This window comes from Gopherus evgoodei, chromosome 1 (genome assembly GCF_007399415.2).
Source record: "Gopherus evgoodei ecotype Sinaloan lineage chromosome 1, rGopEvg1_v1.p, whole genome shotgun sequence".
Lineage (NCBI taxonomy): Eukaryota > Metazoa > Chordata > Testudines > Testudinidae > Gopherus > Gopherus evgoodei.
The window spans coordinates 285,082,393-285,099,430 of record NC_044322.1 but is presented as its reverse complement, the minus strand read 5'-3'; the positions used below and the strand labels follow the sequence as shown (position 1 = coordinate 285,099,430).

Here is a 17,038-nt window from a genome sequence, read left to right as displayed (position 1 = left end):
AGGCCCAGGAACTCCAATACTTCCTGTCTACTCCAGGCAAGAGCACATTTAGTATCTGTGCACGCATGGAGCCAGCCTGGTCATTTGGGCAACTGCACACAAGGATGAGCTGCTAGATAGTCTCAGAGCTGAGCAATCAGAAAAGGGCATTTCAAAAAACATGAGGAAAAATTTAAGAGGATGGTGGTTTCCAGTTTCTATGACCCCTGGGTGGGGGAGTATAAAATTGTGACCAGAGCAGTCGCTTTCAGGGACTGGGGCATTGTGGGACAGCTGCTGAATAACTGTTAGGATCAACACCTGCACCTGCATCATGTCAACCTCAGTAGCCAGCCATAACTCTATACCACTCGGGAGATGAGTCATTTTAAACAGGGTGCTTGTATGTGTTTGAGTGCAGACGCATGCACAAACAGGTTGGCACAAGGGGACTTACACTATTATGTAGCGTAGACTAGACTAGGCTTTGGTCAACAGGCAAAATCATTCTTAATTCTGTAGATCAAAAAGACAAAAGAATTGACAGTATGGCTTTGATTGTAACTGAATGTGGTTTTTGCTAACATAGCCTGTTTCAAGCCCAAGTTTGGAGAATGTTTGTCAAAATTAAATTGTATTAAACCTAATGTGAATTCACTCAGATTGCCCCATTTGTTCTGGTACATGCAGAAGTGAACACTAAACTTTAAGTTTAAATCTAACACCACATGTTTAGTTTAATGACTAGATAATTGCTAGTGACTTAAGGAATTAACAGTTGAAGTTAGTTATAATTTAGTAATTTTAGAAGGCTAAAGTTCTCCTACACTGGGAGTAGAACAAAATTATAGGAATGTTTTAAAAAGTCACTTGCCTGGGGTGGGTTTATAGTATGCTATATACACATTTCAAAAGCCTTTGCAAAAGAAGTCTTCAAAAATAGGAAAGTCAGCAGTAGTAAACACCAACAAGAAGGTAATTTGTTCTGGAACTGTTACACACTGAAGTTAAAAATCTATCAGATTTTAATTTTAATGGAAGATGAAACTATGAAGACAACTTCTGCTGTAACAGTTTTCATGCAGCTATTTTGAAAGTCTTCCCTTTTTCGGGGGTGAAACTGGCAAAGCTTAGTTTCTTTCCCACTTAAAGACAACAAAAAGTTCTTAAAGCAAGAAATGCATCATAATAACTGAATGCTAGAACTTCAACTGTACCTGTGGCTAGTCCTCACTTACAAGTTGTAAGGTCAATTTGAAAAGTAGGACAGTACAATGGAATTTGTATATGCACAAAATTTTCAAGTTTTAAGCTGTGTAACTGCATATCGGTCAACTAATGTTTTATGTTATGGATCTACATGCCGAGTTTAATACCTATGCTGAAGCTGCACAAATCTCAGTTATGCAGCCATACTCTTAAGTCTAGGTTCCTTGTTCATGTTTCCTTTTGACATTAATTTAATAATTGTTACATTACAGTCACAATCTTGGCTTGGTTGGAGGGGAACTTAAAGTTGACCAGCCCAACAGATTATAGAATGCTGGCATTTTAAGAACCATGAGGAAGGAAAAGCTTGAATCTATGCTTAAGGAAATTAAGTTTTCAGGGGGAAAAAAGCAAGAAAGTACTGGGATGCAAGGAGTTAACAGCACAGAGTTTGCAGAATGGAAAGACATTAACAGAGAACAGACAACTAAATAGGCCATGGTGATAATGAAATGTACTAGTTCATTAACTTTAGAATTTTTCCATTAAATTTAAATGTCAAATCATTTCATTGTCCATTACTGTTACCAGAGTTGCCAGCTCACCAAGAAATTCTGTGATTTATATACAGTAATTTGGGGTCCTTCTGGGGAATTTAGGTCTAAATTGCTGCATGGTACACAGGAGTATATACACCACAAGAATTTTTATATCCTCCATTACAGTTACTCAGCTATTTAAATAAAGTGATTTGGTGTCTGTCCAGGGCCATATTTTTTAACTAGGTGTCTCAAATAGGAACACTCTGCTTGGTTTACAGTTTATTGACCCTGTAAAGCCATTCAGTACAATCTTCCTTAGCTGATCAGTTCCCCCTCAGATACACTGGAGAAAATTTACCGCCAGTATCAGCATATTCACTATACACTACAATAATTTTGAATGTATGGATGCAGAACAAGAATTTAAACGGGGCATAGAAATCATGAAATCCCTTTCTCTCCTGCTCCATTTAGAATAATTTAATAAAGTGGAAGATCATCTCTGTGCTGCCAGGCACATACCTTCTCTAGCAGTTTTGATGGCAGATGAGACTGACAATTCCACTAACTTCATCTGCTACACCTGCTGCATTTACTTTTCAAGCAAAGTAGGTGCTGCTCCACCATTGGGATAGCACACTAACAGAAGATACAAGAAAATGGCTAGCCTGATTGTCTAGTGCAGTAGTTTTCACCCTGTAGTCCACGGACTCCTAGGGGGTCTGGAAATCTTGAACAGTCTACAAAGAGTCTGTGCCTCCATTTGAAATTTAAGGGTCTGCAAATAAAAAAAGTTTGAAAACCACTGGTCTAGTAGTTTGGTGGTCTAGTATCCATTAAGACCCCCAATTGGCAGCAAAAAGCTACCCATTTCATTATGATAAGTTTCAGGGATTTGTGGCACATTTTCTACTTTGCCTCTAATAATCACGTAGGACAGCACATAATACAACAAGCTTCAGTAACATGGGAAGTCCTGTAGTGAACATCTGTGCAAGGTCACAGAGGATTTGTCTGACATACAATGAGAGTGTACTGAATCTATTCAGCTAGTAGTCTTGCTCATTTAATCTTTCCACTCGTTTCCCATTCTATGCGTCTTCGCTATCCTCCCATCTCCTGTATTGACAGTGCACTGAATGACCGCTAAGTGAAATTTACGAAGTTTCTGATCTGTGAGGTTTCCAAGCATGTATGTTCACTGGACAGTTAAAACTCCTCTCAAAACCTGGGCTAACTCTTAATTCTCCTACCATCAGGTTACATGGCTGGGGGGTATAGGTTAGAACTGGGGCTCCACTTTCTCTCACTAGAACTTGCCTATTTAGCAGCAAGAACACAGGCAAAAATCACTTGATTGCCAATAGTCCTCCAATGTCCTTCCCACAATTCTCCTCAATGATAGACAAATTCTCCTGCAATTAACACAAATGACCTGGAAAGAATCCACGTGTTTCAGCACAGGGAATCATGGGGTATGCTCCCAGACTCATGGGCAAGTGCAGAAACAGTAATGCGGGTAAAGTGCAAGCATCCCCACAGCAAAACTAGGGCACTAATCATGCAGATTAACTATGCAGTAAAGAGATACCACAAGACACTCCACAATTTATACCACTAAGAAGTTTCACTTCATTGCCAGTAGAGTGACAAAGAATGCCCCAGTGGGGAAAGCAACATAAAACAGTAGGTCCAGGTAGAGGTCAAAGAGATCAGTTCACTAAAAGAGCCAGGTAATGAACTGGCGCTGAAAGAGCCTGTTTGGGCACATATGGTAAATCCCAAATCTTGTGCCAGACAAAACGACTCTTGACCACTAGTTTCAAACTTGTTAAGTTTTCCCTACAAGCCATAGTTGTGTTCATGATATCCCTACCCCTTAAAGATTTACTCAGATCACAAAAAATAAAGAAAATTGGAATTAGTCATTAAGATACTCTTTATACGTTGTGATAAATGTGTCCTGTTTAAGGCACAGTTTTTATTAACATTCAAGTTTCTATTTCTACAATGCTACCCTTCTTTTCATGGAACAAATAAACAGTTGTACAACAACTTTTCACCAGTATCTGAATTTAAGACAAACGATATCAACTGATCTTTTCATCTGCTGCAGTGACCTACACAAAACTGTCTCCACTGCATGGGCTTTTAATCATGCTAAATGGTATATTGTTTAAGATATTTATATCTGTTCTTTCCCTCACCTCAGACCAGTTTCATCCTCTGTACATCCTCAAGTTTATATCCTGTTTGGCGGTCTACTGATGTTGTGCTCTGGCTTGGAATATTCCAGAGCTCTGCTAGCACAGGAGAATAGGAAAGACACCTTCCCCCCGTCACCCCACTTTCAACACCAAAACATCTGATGCTCTTGCTCCAATATCCCTGGGTCAATCTGTGGGCTGCTGGTTAGCCAGAGAGTAATAAAACTCTTACAAGGATTCTTAAACTGGTAACAATAAAATGACTGCTAATATGAAGTTGCATAAGTGACCGATGTGTGGATTATGGCAGATTGAAATACGAGTACAGCGGGAGTTTTTTTTGCATCATCATGCAGTCATTCTCTCGGCTTTAAAAAAATCCTGCATTTTCCTCTCAGCACCACTAGTCATATTTGTAATTCATGATACTTTATTAGAGTACTGAACGATATAGTCAATGATAGTTTTGTAGAATATGCAAATCAGCAAAAAAAAATTGATAAAGGTTGCTCAGAGATATCATAAGATTACATAAGCCTTGTCTGTTTGATAAAGCTGCAAAATTCATCCATTAACTTTTTCATGGTGATTTGTCACTTTCACACTCACGAACAAGCAATTTGCAGTGAACAAATCTGAAGTACTGTTTAATATAAAAGTTTGACCATTCATTTACAACATGTAAATATGCTGCAAAACAGTTGTTTTCAAACTTAGAGCAGGTCAAGTCAATCCTGAGGAGATTACTCCATTTTGCCTGAGCAGCAAATAGGCTTTTCGTCAGGATTCAACAATAATGAAGTAGACAAGAAAAAATGTAAAAACCAGAACAATTTACAGTCATAATTGCCTCATTTAGACAAAATAGTTGAAATAAGAGTTTCAGAGGATGAAGACGAAGTAATAAATGCAACGTTTCAGATCCTTCAATTTCCAAGCATTTTAAAATAACAGTATTCAAAAATGTAAAATTTAAACTCAAAATATTCATTGCTTACACTGCAATAGAAGGGGTCCATGCATTAAAACATTCCCCCTCCCCCATCTTGGGCAACAGATGAGCTCATATTGGCAATGTGTAGTTGATGTATTGCTACGATCTGTAACTGAGAATCATGACTGTCTGAAATCTTGAAATATGTGACTTTGTGTAATTTTATATCAGTTACAAAAGTTGGTCTAGTTAACAAACCTTGCTATTCACTACCATGACAGATCATCATAATTCTATTCTTACAACAGCGAACACAAACTAGCATTCTATTTAATTATTTATAACCACATTCAGAGACAAAATAACTGATCTAATTTAAATAAAGATCTTCTGGACACCTGCTACCACAATACACTTACCTTCATTTGGTGAAGTTTTCAATCTTGTACAGATAGCATAGACATCTCCATAACATTCTTGTATTTTATGCACTGCATCTGTAGATCGCAGTTCCATAAGGGCACGGAGCTCTTCAAGTGAGATTCCAAAATCTCCATGATTAGATTCTTTTACAGAGTTTTTTACACCACTGTATGCAACTGAGTTGTTAGCCATGTCACCCATGATGTATACAGTCCTTAGAATGAGGAAACAGTTTCCAAATGAGAAACAAAAATTTCAACTTGAAGTACTTCCAAAAGTAAAATAAATCCTTTAGATATGAAGACAGTCAGATGAGCAGATACACATCACCGAAATAGAAGAGTGAGACATCAGCAACCCTTTCCAGAGAAGAATCTTGAATGTCTTCCCATGGTTAGTTCCTTTTCTTCAAGTTAATCATATAGGTGTACAATCTAGGGAAAGAATATTAAAAGCCATGATTTATAGCTGACAGGTTTCAGAGTGGTAGCCACGTTACTCCTCATTATTTATAGCTGTATTTTCAAGTCTCTTAAACACTATATTGGAAGAACTTATTTAAACAAAGTTACATCAAAATAGCAAAAGCGTAGGTTACACTAATGCAGTATTAGATGTATAAAGCTTCAACCACGTCCTTCAAATCCCTAAGACCCATGTCTATCTTGATGCCTACCATAAATTGCCAACAGTAATAGCCAGTCATCTAGTCAAAGAGATTAATGGTTCTTGCTTATGTCTTGAGTCTCTAAGGTCTGTGAAATGGGCACAAAGGCTACATAACCTTTCCTGGTTTACACATTCTTGGTACCCACTACCCTCAATCCTCCCTGCACTCTCTCCGTTTGTTACACCCACTTATTTCTTATGTTAGTAAACTCTTCAGAGCTGGGATTGCCTCCTTCTATATATACAGTATCCAGCAGTATTGAGTTCCATCTTAATGTGGCTTCTGGATGGTACTCCAATAAAAAACCAACAGCTATAGAAGCATCGGAAAAGAAAGTTTCCGCAGTACCCCTATGTTTTCATTCATGAAAGATGGCATTACTGTGTTAAGACTGTGGGAGTGTTAAAAACCTGCTCAGGTCCTAGAATCCAGGGCTTAGTAGATGTCTCAGAGAAAACCTATGACTTTACGAGGCTTCTTCCATCCACAACTAGTCAGATAACCTGGCCTTCACCTCCACACCCCCCATTGGGCATCCTTGTGAAGTTTGATCCCTTCAGTGTTCAGGTAATACTGTAATCACTATTTGGACAAACCTCAATCCACCAGCCTCTGAAGGATCTTAGCTCTAGTTCACCCGGAGAATACATTTTGGTTATAAACTTTTATCTTCTGCTGGATACCATAAAGCACTTTCTCTGAGCAGGCCAATTTATACATTCACTTGATCAAAAATAGTCTACTTGCTTGCTCGCTCACAGTGCACTGAATATAGTTTCCTCCCCACAGTATTTTTTTGAAGTATCATGCTTTTACACAAGTTACTTCCCTTGATGCAAAGATACTGCAACTGAAAAAGTAAATATCTAGACTTAAGGGATAGTATCAAGATATTTAACCCTCTGATATGGCCTTTGCTCCAGGTACCCAGAAAAAAGGAACTTCAGCTAGATCTCAGACCTGAAACAAACTGCATTTTAAAAAATCAGATTTGAATAAGCCCTCTGAGCCAGCTTTCAATGTTCATCACTATAATTACAACAAATAATGGAATGACAAAAATAAATAGTTACTCTTACATTACACTTTTCATCCAACTCCGAGTGCTTTTCAAAAAAGCAGGCAAGTATCATCATCCCTTTGCTTTAGTTTCTCCACTGCAACGTGATTTGTCCAAGGTCACAATCAAAGAACAAAACACCCAGGTGACTCCTATTCCTAAGATGGAGCTAGATGGCATCTTAGGTCCAGCTAACTGGCCTAGTTTGAATCCTATCTTTCTCAAGCGTTTTAACTCCCAGAACGTGCCTCTAAGGGTATGTATACACTACAGGATTATTCAGATTTTACATAAACCGGTTTTGTAAAAGAGATTGTATAAAGTCGAGTGCACGCGGCCACACAAAGCACAATAATTCGGTGGTGTGCGTCCATGTACCGAGGCTAACGTCGATTTCTGGAGCTTTGCACTCTGGGTAGCTATCCCGTAGCTATCCCATAGTTCCCGCAGTCTCCCCTGTCCATTGGAATTCTGGGTTGAGATCCCAATGCATGATGGTGCAAAAACTGTGTCGCGGGTGATTCTGGGTAAATGTTGCCACTCATTCCTTCCTCCGTGAAAGCAACGGCAGACAATCATTTTGCGCCCTTTTTCCCTGGATTGCCCTGGCAGACGCCATAGCATGGCAACCATGGAGCCCATTTTGCTTTTTGTCACTGTCACCGTATGTGTACTGGATGCCGCTGACGGAGGCAGTACTGCAGTGATACACAGCAGCATTCATTTGCCATTGCAAGGTAGCAGAGACGGTTACCAGTCATTCTGTACCATCTGCTGCTGTCATGGGTTGGCCAGTGGCGCAAAGACAAAAATTGGAATGACTCCCTGAGTCAATCCCTCCTTTATGGTTTATCTAAAAATAGAGTCATTCCTGCCTAGAATATAGGGCAAGTGTACTAAAGAACAAGTGTCCCAGAGAGCACAGCCACTCCGTGTCAGATCCCGCAGAAATTATTAGCTGCATGCCAATCTAGGGGGTGCCCCTGCAACAACCCCACCCATTGCTTCCCTCCTCCCCCAACCTTCCTGGGCTACCGTGGCAGTGTCCTCCCATTTGTGTGATGAAGTAATAAAGAGTGTAGGAATAAGAAACACTGACTTTTTAGTGAGATAAAATGAGGGGGAGGCAGCCTCCAGCTGCTATGATAGTCCAGGCAGTACAGAATCTTTTCTTTAGACATGAAAGTAGGAGGCTGATGGAACTCAGCCCCCAGTTGCTATGATGAGGATGGTTACCAACTGTTCTGTACCATCTACTGGGAATCATTCCTATTTTTACCCAGGTGCCCCCGGCCGACCTCATCTGAGGCCAGCCAGGAGCACTCACGGGATGATGAGGACAGCTATCCGTCCTTTTGTACAGTACCATCTGCCACCGGGGAGGGGAGGGTAGAGGATGCTGCTGTTCAGTGCCGCAGCACCACATCTACCAGCAGCATGCAGTAGACAGAGTGACATATAAAAAAAGTCAAGAAACAATTTTTTCCCTTTTCTTTCACGGGGGGCGGAGGGGAGGTAAATTAACGACATATACCCTGAAACACCCCGGACAATGTGTTTGACCCTACAGGCATTGGGAGCTCAGCCAAGAATGGAAATACTTTTCGGAGACTGCGGGGACTGTGGGATAGCTGGAGTCCTCAGTACCCCCTCCCTCCCTCCACGAGCGTCTATTTGATTCTTTGGCTTTCCGTTACGCTTGTCACACAGCACTGTGCTGTGGACTCTATCATAGCCTGGAGATTTTTTCAAATGCTCTCTCATTTCATCTTCTGTAATGGAGCTGTGATAGAACAGATTTGTCTCCCCACACAGCGATCAGATCCAGTATCTTCCGTACGATCCATGCTGGAGCTCTTTCTGGATCTGGGACTGCCTCACCATCCATGCTGATCAGAGCTCCATGCTGGGCAAACAGGAAATGAAATTCAAAAGTTTGCGGGGCTTTTCCTGTCTACCTGGCCAGTGCACCCAAGTTCGGATTGCTGTACAGAGCAGTCACCATGGTGCACTGTGGGATACCGCCCGGAGGCCAATACCGTCTATTTGCAGCCACATAAACTCTAATCCGATATGGTAATACCGAATTCAGCGCTAATCCTCTCGTCATGGAGGAGTACAGAAACTGGTTTAAAGAGCCCTTTATATCGATATAAAGGGCCTCGTTGTGTGGACAGGTGCAGCGTTAAATCAGTTTAACGCTAAAATCGGTTTAAATGCGTAGTGTAGACCAGGCCTAAGAGTGAGATATGGTTTTACTGGAGGTGAACACTAGAGAACAGAAAGGCAAAGTTGGCTGTTTCTGCAATCTGGAGTCACATGTACAACACAGTGTTAAATGAGAATATTTTCTTCTGAAATATAAAAAAAGGGCTTTCAATCATTTCAGTGCAAGATTGTGTTAGAATCAATGTAAATTTCGGCCTACTTGCAGCTAAGCTAAGTGATTTTAAAACTGCTGGAGGTGAGAACTAAGAATACATACAATGTTGACGAGAAGTACCAGACTGACTCATTTCTTTACTCACAAAAAAGGAATACAACAGGGTACTACAAGTATGAAGTTCCCTACATGGCTGTCAGCAATGACCTAGAGGGACTATCAGTACATATCACCTAGTAGTTCCGTCTCTATGCTTAGTAATTAGCCTCTGAGGGACAAAGCTGGAGGCTTTATTACTATCAGCAATAAGGCAAACTTAATCACAAGGCCAAATCATCATCAAGATACTGACAATCACTACAGAACAAGCTGCATTCAAATTCATGTGCTTGAGACAGAACTGTAGCTTCTCAGTCAGCTAGACCCGTTAACATAACTCAAGGGTTGGCAACCTTTCGGAAGTGGTGTGCCAAGTCTTCATTTATTCACTCTAATTTAAGGTTTCAGGTGTCTGTAATACATTAATGTTTTTAGACTTATAGAAAGAGACCTTCTATAATATATAACTAAACTATTATTGTATGTAAATTAAATAAGGTTTTTAAAATGTTTAAGAAGCTTCATTTAAAATGCAGAGTCCCCCAGACCGATGGCCACGACCCAGGCAGTGTGAGTGCCACCTTTGGCACATATGCCATAGGTTGCCTACCCCTGACATAACTCAATACAAGTAAAGCCCCTCCTTCCTTCATAATGGACTCTACATTTTTCATACAAGTATGTGTAAGCAAAGCTTTAACTGGTATTTTCTAATGAAAGGAAGAAGCTACCCAATTAAGGCTCATACTTTGGACACCCAATGAGAGGTCAGGCCTGGACAGGCGAAGTGTTACTTCCATAAAATAGGATTAAAGGAATTGCCCTACAGGATCAGAACTGAGGTCCAGGTAGTCCAGTAACAGGTTAGACAGTGGCCAGTGCTAAAAGCTTTTGATGACAGTTCAAGAAACTCACAGTAGGCAGATGGTGGATAAGCATATATTTGCAAGACAGTATGCAAGCCAATATACCACAGCAACAATAAAACAAAACACTGGAGACAAACCTCATGACATACCATTGGAATTTTAGCTAAATACTATCTTGCCAAGTAATTCCTCACCCTTGAAATCACCATATTTAAAGGTATTTGCAGCATATGTTTTTCATACGTATTTAACAAATCTTTAAGTAAGGGCAATATGCAAGTTGAAAGTAAACACACACACACACACACACACACACACACACACACAGAGGGGATCAGATCTCACTCACATGGTGGTCAGTTTACTCAAATACTTCATGGACCTTCAAATGTCAAAGTTAGATATCCCTTTGCAACAGGGTTAGATTATGAACTATTAAAATAGTTCAAAGTTACTTTTAGGTTGCAAGCCTTAGCTGATGCTCTTCTTTGCAAAGAATTTGACTTTTAACTGCACATTATCAGCAGCCCAGCTTTATTATGGGAAGAGATTCCCAAATTGATTATCTTGGGAAAGCCTCTGACTTCATCTAATTAGTTCAGCAAAGAACCAACAAGTCTAGGAACCCACAGTTTGCATTCTGGTAAGAACTGCCTCCAGATATTTGAATTCGCTTGCCATTTCCAAGCATTTAAATTTCACAGATTAAATTTTAAGATAGCTGGTGTCAAACAGGATTTTTGTACTGAAGTACTTTTAAAAAACAAAAACAAAACTAAAAAAACAAGTCATTTGTGTATAAATTAGGTTGAGATCCTCAGGGCAGGTACTGTTTTGTTCCATGAAGCTTCTAGCATACTATAAACTGCTGTATAAATAAGACTCTCAGACACTTCCTGGGGGAGGCAGAAGATAAAAAAGTGCTTTGCTAGCAATTACACTATTTAGGAGAACAAAGCCACCTCAAATTTTGTTCCTGTGACTAATTTACAAAAAAGTTATCGAAGTCTAAAATTGTATGTAGGTTTAAAAGACAAAATTGAGAAGTCTAAACTAAATGATACCAGGAGCCAGGTTACAAGTTGGCATAAAAAAAAGAGGAAAAAGGGCGGAAGGGGAAAGAGATATTCCTAGTTGGAGTAACTGAAAAGGTGCTTGGATTAGGTAATTTTGATGGAATGGTGTTGCTGCCCTTTTTGGAGACATTGCTTCTCTGTGTGCAACTTGCTTTAGAGTGGACAGTGGAATGAACAGCTTAAAAAGGGGAGAGCTTAACTAGCATAGCTAAAAGCCTCCCAGAAAACAGTTTTAGTTGACATCTATTTTCAATAGATGTTTTTCATTTAGTATACCTCCAGCCCTGCAGTGGAAAGGAGGACAGTCTCTACCAACATAAGGCTTCATTACTATGAACTTGTGGAGAAGAGGAGAGAAGAGAAGAAAAACAATGCAGTGGCACCACTGCAGTGCTTCAGTAAAGATACTACCTACATCGACAGAAGAGCTTCTCCCACCAGTTTAGGTGACCCACCTCCCCGAGAAGTGGTAGCAAGTTTGACAGACCTAGCACTATCTACACCAGGGGTTTGGTTGATTTAAATGTATCATTCAGCGGTGTGAATTTTTAACACGTCTGAGCAATGTAATTATACCAAACTAGTTTCCTAGGCCTATGGCTTCTGGGTTCCTTAGAATAAAAGTTAGAGGTCCTGAAATCTTTTGATCAGTCAAAGAATAATTTGACAACACATTTAAATAGTTTCAGAAGTTCCACTCTTACTTAGCTTCTAAGAGAAGCTCATTAGTAAATGTTCCTTTTACTGAAAATGTGAATTGGCTGTAGCTCCAAGACCTTCACCTGGTGGCAATATGGAAGACTAGAAACTGCTGGTGTCTGCAGAGCCTGGGACCACCTATTGCAAGTAACAGCACCCGTTTAAGACTCAAAACAGTCTACTAGTTGGAATTTATAACAGATCATTTGAGAAATCAAGACATCAGAAACTATTAAGCCACTCTATATTTACCATTATTAGAGAAGACCCGGGCTCTAGAGATTAATGTATTCATAGTGTTCTCCCTCTCCCCCATTTAGAGTGTCCAGGTTTAAACACCTGATTAAGAGGATATTACCTTAAATGCCTACTAACTTACCAAGAAAGATCAAATCTTGTTAACACTCCCCTAAAAATTCAGAAGTTCTAAACCTGAGTATGGCAAAGGATCAAACTGATACAAGGGTTTAAGGATTTAAGTAGTTCTTTCAAAATATTCCCATGCATTAGTACAAGGCTATGTTGCAAAACAGACTGGAGAGACCTGGAGGCCCTGTGTTTATTCTTCAGCCTATGAATAAGAACTTGAAAAAGTGAAGGGACATAATCCTCCTATTATATTACAAAAAGTTATTTTAAGAATTAATGGATGGATGTTTGACACTGAACTGTCTATACAAAAGGCTTTTGTTAATCTCCCTCTTGAATCAATTAAACAGCAACACGTTGAGAAAAGAAATTATTGGACTTTTCTGCTGTTTTTAATTTTATTCATGACTGTGAAAGTAAGCTTTTCCAAAATTGCATCAAGGACACTGTTCCACTATCTGATGTTTCCTGAAAGGCCAATTTAAATATCATGAAGTATTAAAATCATGTTTAATTTGCTATTCTCTATCCAAAAGTTTTGCATTATATGATATATTTGAGTTTTTCAGATTAAGTCTAATTTAAGGAAGCTTCAGAAAACTTCCACTGAACTCATCCAGTACCTGCTCTACAGGGGCTTTATAATCACTAAATTTTTTTTTTAGCCTGTCAAGTCTGATTTAGAGACTATGACATTCCTAAATAAAATTTGGATTGTTTGCTATGAGAGGAGAAACTTTTCCCCTCTACTGAAGATACCTTAATTGTTTTGACTGCATTAAATATGTATAATCACTGTGGTTTAAATATGCTGTTTACAGCCTACATAAAGCTGGTCCTCTCTTAAAAGGGATAAAAATTGAGATGGAGGAACTGCTAAGATATAAAATAGGACAGCGGCTAGAAGGTGAAATTATTAATTCTACTCCATCAGCAGATTCTCTGACACTGAATTTTTAAAAGGAGTGAAACAGATTTCTCTCCTTAGGCCACACCTGATGAGACAGCTCCTCTTACAGTTTTCCATTGCCCCACCTCCATATATGTCTGATGCCTCTTGAGTCTGTTAGTAGGAAAATCCTCCACTCTGAAACCTGAGCTTTTTCACTCCACCTCTAACATTTCTTGTTGCCTACATTGTACTACCTACCTCAAATGAACAGCCATGCAGGAACATTAGTTCAAGTGCTATATTTTAACTTAATCCACAACCCTAAGCAAGAGTGGCGAACTGGTCAGAGATGCATGCTATATAGTACATTGGATATAGGAAGTCTAGTCATGTCATGTAAGAGCACATTATTTAAGTTACAGGAAGTTCTGCATGAGAATCTTTCAAAAGATTTCCCCCAGATATTAGAAATCTCTAGACAGGCACAATACTTTGACAGAAACTGTCAATGTAAAACAAACCTTTTTGAAGCTATACCCTTTTTGTAATCAAACAGGTTATATGAAAAAGTTACACTATCTTCTAAAGCATAATCAAAATGTAGAGTATGCTGGTTAACACTACAGCATTTATATGCTTCCTATCACCAAAATAGCTTTCTGATTAAACAAGCTATTGTCAAGCTCCTTCACTCAAGGATCCTTGTCTGAGACTCAGCAAAGAAATAAATTGTTTATTCACTTTCACAGCATAAGCAGCACCTCTGACTGTTGTTGAGGGGATGGTAGATGTGCAGTTAGGGAGGTAAGAGGCATGGGTGAACGTCTTGTAGTTCAGATCCCTGTGGCATCAGACGTTTGTTGCAACAAATTGTGTACATGCTCATTAAGAATTTGTAACAGTGCAATTATACACTAAAAATAAAAGTAAGGGAGTCAATATTTGACCACACAATGGTGAGATGCAAAGTAAGACTGAGCCTGGTCCTCCTGCAAGATATGTTGCCCAAGCTAAGTGGCTCACTATGCTGAAACTCTTCTTTTTACTACCTTTCAGAGAGTAAGAAGTTAGGCTCTCATCTCTGTCACTCTCCATTAAGGAAACATCAAAGCGAGTCATTTTATCAAACCGTCCCAGGCCTGATATACCTGATATACCTACATTCCAGCAGTCCCTAAATGGGCAGGATTCCCTATTTCCACTTTGTCTTTTGAATCTCAAACCTTTTAAATGTTTTTACTTTCATTTGAAGACTCATTCATGGAAGCCAAGCCATAAATCTTCCCTTTTCTTTCGGAGCATAGTGAATGAGCTAAACAAATTTCACATGCTCAGAAAATGGACAGTATGTATTACTACATAGGATATCAAGCACTACTTCTGTGAAACAACTCTGGTTTACATAAATTTTACAGCATTCTCCCTACACTTCCTTAGGGAATCAGAATTGAGATCAACTTTTCCGTGGCTTTGCTCTACAAAGATTTACAGTTATTTTCATATTCACAGAGATAAACAACAATACCTCAGATTCCTAACTTGTCTATATATGGAAGTGCAGGGATTTTTTTTTTCCTCCTTCCATCTCTCCAACCCCCTGCCCCTCCAGCATGTAGATGGTTTAACATAATAGTCGCTCCTTGTTGGCTATCCACTCCAACTACGTACCTACCTCACCCTATTGACTCCTCCATATCCTTCCAACAGCAGCACCCTGCATAGCAATGTGAAATCCCTGTTGCTGATTGAGTAAAAAGGGAAGTAAGGCCCATCACAATCCACTATACCGCCACTTAATCAGTTGTGCCCATCTGAGGACTATCATGCACAATTTTCTGGTCTACAGCAAAATGTTGCTCATAGGATCCAGAACATTGGCACAACAGCACCTTCCTAAGGACTTCAAACTCTATTTCCCCACACGCTCCCAAATCCCCACTATTACCATGCACTAGGATAAATCCTAAAGTTATGCATCTGAAGCAACTTTAAGTAGAGAAGAGGGCTTGATGTGCCTGCTGCCAAATGTAGTCTGTAGTCAACAAAACCATCAACTATCCATGATCTCACTTTGGATGAAGCATCTAAACTTTCAAGCATCACTAAAACATGGTTCAATGCCATCTTCAATCTTAATCTGGCATGGCCAGTCCCCACAGGATAGTGTCACAAGACACGACAGACTCCAGAACATATTAGGAAAAAATGGAGTATCAGTCCTGTTCCCCTGAAACCTCAGATGCAGGACATTCCATCCTAGAAACAAAAGCCATTTGAGTGCATTTATGGGACCTTTGAGGTGATGGAAAAGGGGAACCTAGGACTGCTAGTAGCGCCTCCAGACGGAAACTAGTCAGCTTCCTGGAGAAAGTTAGAAACCTGCCCACCACGGTACTGGAAAACCCCAAATTCCTTGCCCTCAGTCTTCATATAGACAACATCAGTGGTACAATAGTTTCTGACCTTTGTCTACATGGAGACAATAGGATTCTTCCAGGCAATCATTGAACCTGCAGATGTACACATGGTTGGATCCTCTCTTTACCCTAGAACTGGATATCAGAGATGTCCCTAGCATACCACCATTTTGGTCCTATTTCTGCCTCATCCAGGCAGATACATCCAGCTCCTTTACACCAGCCGGTCCACTACCAAAGACTTCTGATTGCCTGAAGTTTTCAACTTGCCTTAGAAGAACAAGCCACCCAAAACACAAGTCTGAGGTGCCACTGAGTTAATAGAACAGTATAATCACCTGTTGTCCACTATCAGCAGTGTGGCTCCAAGCAGTCCACTCCCTCCATGCCAATCAAGATCACCATGATTCAAAGATGAACTATGGCAGATCAAGTGTACGTGGAAAAAGTTAGGGTGCTAGGGGCAAAACACACTAAATCCCATGGCTGGCAGCAAAAACCCAAACATCTACAGGACCATGCCACTGCAATCAAGGAAGCTAAGTGACCGTAATGGGAATACTAAATGCTTCAAAGGGTTTGAACCATCCTCCTTGTAAACCTTCTCCCAGGTGTTGCTGCCAGCAACACGTGCCAGGTACAATACCTAAGGGGTTGCTCTTAAATCAAGAAATAAAGCCTGCTCATGTCTCCACCCAGAAACTGAGGAAGCTAAAAATCTTCCCCTGGGTTCCCTTAATACGCAAGACTTCTCCACTTGCAAATGCCATATACGTGTATGAAAAAAACAAGGGAAAGGAGAACGCAGTATTAATCTTAAAAAAAAAACACCACACACACACACACAGCAGAGAATCTGTGTGTGACTAATAAATCCAACACCCACTCCCACAATATGTCAGTATGCCTTCACCTCATTTTCCCCCCCTACAGGTATGAATATCCAAAGAACAAGTGTTCAAAGTTGAATATGCCACTCCCCCTTCCCTCCAATGCACCCCACTCATAGTTTGTGTCAGAACTTAGCAAAGTCCCAGAGTCCAAGCATATATTCAGCCAGGTTCACCTCCACCTCCTGAGGGAGTGGGAGAAGAGGCTGCCTGGCTTCCATTAAGCAGTACCTTGTCTGCACTTCCACAACATTTAAACTTATCTTGTCTCCTCACTGCTGCTGCTGAGGCCTCAGCAAGGAATGGTCTCAAGGAGGACT

General features: G+C 40.1%; 1 protein-coding gene across 5 annotated transcripts in view; it reads right to left on the bottom strand.

The window, feature by feature from the left end:
- ATP2B1 (ATPase plasma membrane Ca2+ transporting 1) overlaps positions 1 to 17,038 on the bottom strand; it is a 115,239-nt gene that overhangs the window by 55,883 nt on the left and 42,318 nt on the right. For all 5 annotated transcript variants that reach the window (XM_030548573.1, XM_030548572.1, XM_030548575.1 and 2 more), the window contains exon 2: positions 5,291 to 5,728. In XM_030548573.1, the coding sequence (XP_030404433.1) occupies positions 5,291 to 5,495 (205 nt within the window). In that variant the 5' untranslated portion in view covers positions 5,496 to 5,728. The remainder of the gene's footprint in view (positions 1 to 5,290; positions 5,729 to 17,038) is intronic.